The 7,512-nt window shown below is 42.9% G+C and overlaps 1 protein-coding gene across 1 annotated transcript in view; it reads right to left on the bottom strand.

The window, feature by feature from the left end:
- Window positions 1-924: 924 nt before the first annotated feature.
- The window catches only part of jakmip1 (janus kinase and microtubule interacting protein 1), a 34,666-nt gene continuing 28,078 nt past the window's right edge, over window positions 925-7,512 (bottom strand). The window contains exons 15-22 of the mRNA XM_063189138.1: window positions 5,758-5,853; window positions 5,277-5,330; window positions 3,314-3,379; window positions 3,027-3,095; window positions 2,473-2,550; window positions 2,153-2,356; window positions 1,336-1,401; window positions 925-1,204 (exon numbers count right to left, since the gene is read on the bottom strand). Of these exons, the coding sequence (XP_063045208.1) occupies window positions 1,154-1,204; window positions 1,336-1,401; window positions 2,153-2,356; window positions 2,473-2,550; window positions 3,027-3,095; window positions 3,314-3,379; window positions 5,277-5,330; window positions 5,758-5,853 (684 nt within the window). The 3' untranslated portion in view covers window positions 925-1,153. The remainder of the gene's footprint in view (window positions 1,205-1,335; window positions 1,402-2,152; window positions 2,357-2,472; window positions 2,551-3,026; window positions 3,096-3,313; window positions 3,380-5,276; window positions 5,331-5,757; window positions 5,854-7,512) is intronic.

Below are 7,512 nucleotides of genomic sequence, written 5' to 3' on the forward strand. Positions count from 1 at the left end.
TCAAGGAATAATGTTGGTGGAGTGATGCATTTCAAAGTTGTTTGATGACACAGGAACAGTTCAGGGACAAATACCTTCGGACATGTCTGCATAATAAGAGTGTTTGATTAAGGAGCTCTAATAAAATCCCAAAGTCATACTACTGAATTTGTGATCGTCTAATAAGAACGCAGAATATTGTATTTGATGTCAAAACTTCTGAAATTCAAATGGTGATCATTTAAAATCTTTCATCAATTCTTCATTTCATTTCTGGATTTCCTTTACAAAAGCCTATAAAGCCTTTTATTCCAGCCCACATTTTCTACACTGAATGTTTTCCCTTTTTTTGTCAAAGCACATGACTCAGTGTTTTACATAGAACAGTATGACCCATTTTTCCTAGAGATTTGCTGTTGTAATCCTGACTATTAATTGATTTTTTTGACAGAAAGAAGGATTTCACTGAACTCTCACCTCTATTTGAGTACACCCTTGTCATTAATCAATCCCACTGGAATTGGATTGTTTTATCTTGTTTTTCTCTATTACTTCTTATTTTTTGGCCTTTTATGCCTTTTATTTGAGGACAGTGAGGGATAGACAGGAAATGAGAGGGGAGAGAGAGATGGGGAAGGATCGGGTAAAGACCCGGTCCAGACTCGAACCAGGGTCGCCCATACATGATATGGTGGTGTTTTAGCGCGCTACGCCACAGCACCCCCATTGTGCTCTATTATCTTAATCAGTCGTAGTAACTGATCTGGTTGGTCATCTTTGTGCTGCTATCAACACAACTGTAAGTCTTGTAACATAGTCAACACCATGAGTAAAAATACAATAGAATTTTATTAATACTAAAACAAACAAGTGTTTGTGTGTAAACAATATAACAAATATACAGACGGGATTACATTCGGACACAGGTTGTAGAGAGGCTCCAACAGATTGTGTGCACGGACAGTCCCGACATGTCACCAAACGCAGGAACCAATCACGCACAAGAACAGAGCGGGGAATGTCCAATTGTATCCCAGTGAAGAGGGTGTGACCGGTCAGTTGGCCGGTCCAACTGAGTGTGACTGAGTGAGAGAGGCAGACTGTGTGTGTGACCAGGAAGTAGAGGCTGTAAGCGGTTTCGGTTGAGAGTGGTGTGTGTTTGTGTAACAGTGTGTTAAGGCCAGAGGATAAAAGCTAGAGAGAAGAATAAAAAGAGGAACAAAAACTAAAGGTAAAGAAACGGGAGAAAGATGAAAAGAGATGCATTATCATAAGTCTCTCAACACACAGTACATGTAGACTTACACAATCACAAAAATGTAATGGTCATCGAAGCACACAAGGACTCCCACTTACCTTCTCCTCAATCTCTTTTACTTGTTTTCTTTGAAGATCAATCTTATCCTCTAGTTCTCTGATTCGCTGTGAAAGAAATGAACAAAGACGTCAGAGCCAATATGAGAAGCAGTTAGGTGACCTCTTACAGGAAGGTTCACAGGTGTTCCCATGGTGATTTCTAGAACTATATTTCCTTTATGTATGGTGTTCATTATGTCTAACTGTTAAATCCATTCTAAGGGAGAATCAGAGGGGAAAAGCATGTGATGGACAGGGACAATGCAAAAATCATACAGCAAGAGAACAACAGGTACCACCATTGGATTAAGGAGTCAATAGAGATCAGAGAGCACAGCCCAACCACCTTGGACAGGGATGAGGTACCATACACGCTCTCTCACAACTGACCACTATCCTGAGGCCACACCTCTAACAGCAAGAGGAATGGCCAATCTGTCAATATTGACAGGAGGGTCACACCTCCACAACATCAGCTGATTTTAAAGCACATCACACATCAACATCCATGGGACCCTCAGATGGAGACGCAAGTTTCACAGTCGAAACATGTCAGGTAAAAGGAAAAAAAAACATTTACACGTCTGAAACAAAAGAAAACCTTGTGAATATATGTACTGCAGTTGAACTCATTCTCATGATGTGCTAATACAGTACACCCCACATTGGCTCTCAGAAAGCTATTCTCATACAGTAAATGGCATCATACTTAATTAATTAATTAATTACATAATTAATCTCCCTCCCCACTTTCCTCTCTCTCTCTCTCTCTCTCTCTCTCTCTCTCTCTCTCTCTCTCTCTCCAACCTGCACCTACCTGCTGTGCAGACTGCAGCATCTCCATGCGTTGCTGTAGGATGACACTATCAGCCTGTCGACTCTGCCTCAGGATCTGCCTCCTCACGGCCTCCATGGCTTCCGCAAGCTCCACCCTCTGCCTGTCACTCAGCGTCTCGCCCAATCGGCATTCAGGATTCTGCTGCAGCATGGCGTACAGCGTGGCCTCTAGCTCCCGCACCCTCTGTAAAGGTAGAGCGCACACACACACACACACACACACATGAATTCGCTAACCTACAGTATTATTACAAAAAACAGGAACGAGTGCTGCGATACATGAATGATTCCATTGCTCACCATATGGGCATGGTCCAGAGCTTGCTTCCTGTAGTCTAGCTCCTCCTCTAAAAAGCCTTTCTGCTTGCTGAATAGCTCCTGAAATTAAAAGCCAGGGTCAAAGTGTACTTTACTTTCACTTCACAATGTATTGTGAATTGAAGAGAATTGAAATTGGATTTCACCAGACACCAAATGTAAAGTTAAAACTAAAAGTCACGCGCGCACGCGCACACACACACACACACACACACACACACACACACACACACACACACACACACACACACACACACACACACACACACACACACACACACACACTATAATTATTTTATGAGTGAACAACCTGAAAGGTGTGTGTGTGTGTGTGTGTGTGTGTGTGTGTGTGTGTGTGTGTGTGTGTGTGTGTGTGTGTGTGTGTGTGTGTGTGTGTGTGTGTGTGTGTGTGTGCGCACACACGTGCGTGCGTGTGCGTGGCTGTGTATGTCCATGCATGCATATGTGTACATACTGTACGTATGAGTAAGGTGCATGCCTGCCTGCCTGCCTGTCTGTGTAGAGCTCAATAATACCTTTTCATTCTCCAGGTCAACCATCTTCTGAGTCAGAGCTGCCTCTGTGCTGTCAATCTGCTTCAGCCACTAGAGAGAGCAAAACAGATGATTAGCACTCTATTACCCCTGAACTCAAACCTTTACATTGGCAGGACTTTTATTGACGACGGCTCACGTAGATCATCAATGACTCATTTAAATGAGTTAGCCTACTGACAAACTGATTAGAGGAGGTCCAGAGGAATACAGCATACAGATAAGCAGTGGATTGTGGGCCATTATATAAGTTAAGGACGTAGGCCTACCTTTTCACAGAGAGAGAGTACAGTGCATGCCTGAATCACTGTAACCTGCTCCTCGTTGCGTAGGTTCTAATTTTGACAAGAGCAAGGCATTAGAACTCATGAACAGAACGTTTAAAAATATTATCATGCATACAGACACACACACAGACAGACACCCGCAAATTAACCACCAGTCACTAGTGAGATAGCCAAGAACACTTAGTTCAAGACCAATACATTACCAAGACCAATACAGTATCAAGATCAAGACCTAGTGCCTAATTGACTGTTAAAAATGGTGAGTGAGTGACAAGTGGAATCTACCTGCCACAGTGACTGGTGGTTTAACATTTAATTTCCACCCCTGGCACACACACACACACACACACACACACACATAAACACACACACACACACACACACACACACACACACACACACAGGGCCGGTTCTGGCTTATTTGGCGCCCTAGGCGAGTTTGAGTTCTGGCGCCCCCCCTTTTTTATACCTTACAGAACACAAGAGCAATACCGGTAGTAAGCTTAACTAAATAGCATCAAGAACAATAGGCCTAACTGTTTTGCATCAAATGGATTTCTGGTTCTTTTGGACAGCCGACCAACACATCAGATTGAGTCGCATGAAAGTACCTTCACTGTGTGGTGTCTTGGATGTAATGGTGGTGGTGCCCCCAACCCCAGATGAGAGGGAGGTTATCAATGTGTTTGAATTGTAAAATGGAATTGAAATGCCAGGAGAGTGGTACAGTACATTTGCATGTCAAATGCATGTGTAGACAATAGGCCTACCAAGGAGGTCTGCATTGATAGCCTATCAACACTACCTACAGCATCACAAAGCATGGCAGCATAACAATTTTAATAAGCTACACATTTGTGCTGTCTATGATTCCAAACCAATTTCATTTCTGTACTGGAAATAGTGGTGCATTTGTGAGTAGGAGAATGAGAAGGGGGCTATCTATGTGTTTGAACCGGAGGGACAGGGTGAGAGAAAGGGAGAAAAGCTGTCACGCTTTTGAATTTCATAATATACAAAATATAGTAAATAGCCTCATTTGTCTGCAATACTACATCACTCAGCATGAAAACATGCTGTGGATGGTTCTCTTACATGATTAATGTAGGCCTAGGCCTATATGTCATTCTGGGCTGTTTTTTTTAAGTTTACAACAAGCAGGTAATTCATTCAAGTGGATGGAAGGAGATATGGCAGCTAAACTTGTTTTAAACATGGCACCAGTCTTACTTTACATTGCTGGTCAACCTAAGCAAGTATTATGATGTCAGGTGGGTGTTAGTGAGTAGGCTACTAACAGCTACTTTACTGGATTTCATTGCTTGGCATACTTGGCTAATGTTAGCATGCTAACTAGCGATTTCTCAGATCAAAAGCAAAGCTCTTTTCCCCTCTAATTCCAAACAGTAGCCTCATAACTATTAGGCTTTATATTGCCACAAACGGTTGCTGATTAAACCACATACTTCCAAAACACCCTCTGCAACTCCTGCATCATGCAATGACTGGTTTAATGAGAACATAACAATTCTCCACCCAGCAGAGCAGCATTGCTGTTCGCGCTTGCCCTCTGTCTCTCGAATGAGTCTCCAAATTCAAAATAGATCGCAGGCTGTCACTCGTCCCGCCCCCTTTCTCAGGACTGTCTGTTTATTGGTTCACAGACTTCCCAGAGACAGTTGAAAGCGATATTACTATTGGCTGAGGGGCGCTTTGCCGTGAGGAGCGCTTTCGCCACACTTTGTTGATTGCGACTTCATAAAAAAACCTCCATATCGCAAAATTACGCATCGGAGAGCGCCATTTCGGCGCCCCTTCTTCACATTGCGCTCTAGGCGACCGCCTAGCCGGCCTATGCTTATAACCGGCCCTGCACGCGCGCACACGCACACGCACACGCGCACGCACGCACACACACACACACTTTTTAATCAAGGAAACTCACCCCGTTATCACCTAAGATATCCAGCTTCTTTACGAGATCGGGGATGATCACATCCTGAGACATACAGCCACAAAAATATTACTGTCAAATTCAATACTGTAGCTCTCCAACAGACAAATATAATGCAACAGCAATTAACTAGGGTAAAGTATTGGGAATACTATCAGTGTTTCTTCCAAAACAACAAAAGACGATGTGACATAAGCAGCAAGATAAGATGTAGGACACTGTCAATGGCAGTTGGAAGCATTTTTTTTTACTTGGCTTTGTTATTGGCCACTTAATATCTTTTATTCACCCCTAATAAAGAAAAAAGTTTTACTACTTTGTTTATTGGCAGGAGTGAAGTGTTTTCACACAGGGTTTCTGTGTGTGTGTGTGTGTGTGTGTGTGTGTGTGTGTGTGTGTGTGTGTGTGTGTGTGTGTGTGTGTGTGTGTGTGTGTGTGTGTGTGTGTGTGTGTGTGTGTGTGTGTGTGCTACCTGCACTCCCTCCTCATGGCAGTGTAGCTGTAGGCTGCTGTTGTTCTCCATGGCAGAGATCTGGAGGTTAAATGCAGGCGACCGTCTCTCCCGCTCCTATTGATCAAAACACAATTATCCCCCACCTACACCCACTCTCATTGGTTAAAAGATAATTATCCCCACCTATGCCCACTGTGATTGGTCAAAACACAAGTATCCCAACCTTTGCCCTCTGAAATATAAAAGCACACATATCACCATACACATCTGATTGGTTGAAGCACTCATTCTTCTCACTTACTCCAACCCATTGGCCCTACTGTACCTTTGAGTAGTCAAAGTACTATTCTCCTCAACTCTACACTCTCCTGAGACAAGGACTCCTCTCATTAGAATAACATTGACCAAGTAAAAGCAATAACACACCATTTCGGGAAATAAGCTCATTTCCACCTGCCCTTCAGTTAAATGATTGTTTTTTTTTTCCTTTTCCCTTTACTTCCAACCATTGTGAGTCTGGCAAAACCTCAAATGAGCTTATTTCCATAAATGGTGTATCACTTTAACTCTAATAATAGCCTACATTTACAGAGGGCTACTTATTTTGGTCAAACACACACTGATGACACCACTATGGCTACTCTAATAACAAGATCTACTTTTACAATGTGCTAGTCGCCATATTTGGAGAGGCTTGTTTGGGCCTCTGGAGATGTGGTTGTCTCCTTAGCTAATCAGCTGTGCAATGACATGTCTGTCTGTCTGTTCATTTGTCTGGCTGAAATTGACATTGAGATATCGTAGTGATCTGTCGCTGTCCACAGCGCTGGTGTTATTATAAATGAGCGGTACAGTTGAGCGTAATGACAGTATCATTCACTCATTGTTTCACTTGGTATGAAATACGTTCAGGGCCCTAGTGGTACAAAGACCTTGAATCTCTGCTTGGGGATTCTGTTTTACTTCTGTCTCATTAAATTCATTATTTTTACATACCTACCAGTGTGACCACATATGACAAAAGCCTGAAATGGCTGAGAGGAGGAGGAATGCTAATTGATGTATCATTTACATACATGTAAAATGTGTGTGTCTGTGTGTGAAGTGAGAGTCCATGTTCATAAAATGAAACAAGAATGATCAAAAACGAAAAAATCAAAACGCATGACCCAGTCACCAAACTGAAATTAGATGTCCACAATGCTGATCAAACACATGCAGGGGAAGAGAGCAACTGTACTCCAGTAGTGGCAGACCCATAATCTAGTCGGGGTCACATGACCAGTTGTGTACAGATTATGTACCATGTGGGTATTCTATGATGGATGTATAAATGTTAAAAATTGAAGTACAGTATGCTGTCTGAGGGACTAAAGGGAATGTGCATCGGGGTACAGTAGGATGTCTGTTTTGTGCAGGTTCGAGTTACTTTATTGGTACCTGAAGGTAAACTGGTTTTGCTGTTTAAGAGAGAGACGGGTGTCCTTACAAGTGAACTACTGTACATAACACAAACAGTGTGCCGACAGGTAGGCAACACACATATTGTGGGCAACCGTCCGTGACCCAATTGCTCGGGAGATGGTAATGGATCAGACGGTTGCAGGTTCAAGTCTCACCCAAACTAGTAGTGCCCTTGAATGAGACGCCTGACCTCACATTCCTCCAGGAGATGTAAGTAATACCCGGCAATAACTGAAGTCGCTCTGGACAAAAAGGTCAGTAAGTGTATTTTATCAAACGTGTTTGCGGACAACATTGCTCCGGTGGGTG

Source organism: Engraulis encrasicolus, chromosome 22 (genome assembly GCF_034702125.1).
Source record: "Engraulis encrasicolus isolate BLACKSEA-1 chromosome 22, IST_EnEncr_1.0, whole genome shotgun sequence".
NCBI classification, from domain to species: domain Eukaryota; kingdom Metazoa; phylum Chordata; class Actinopteri; order Clupeiformes; family Engraulidae; genus Engraulis; species Engraulis encrasicolus.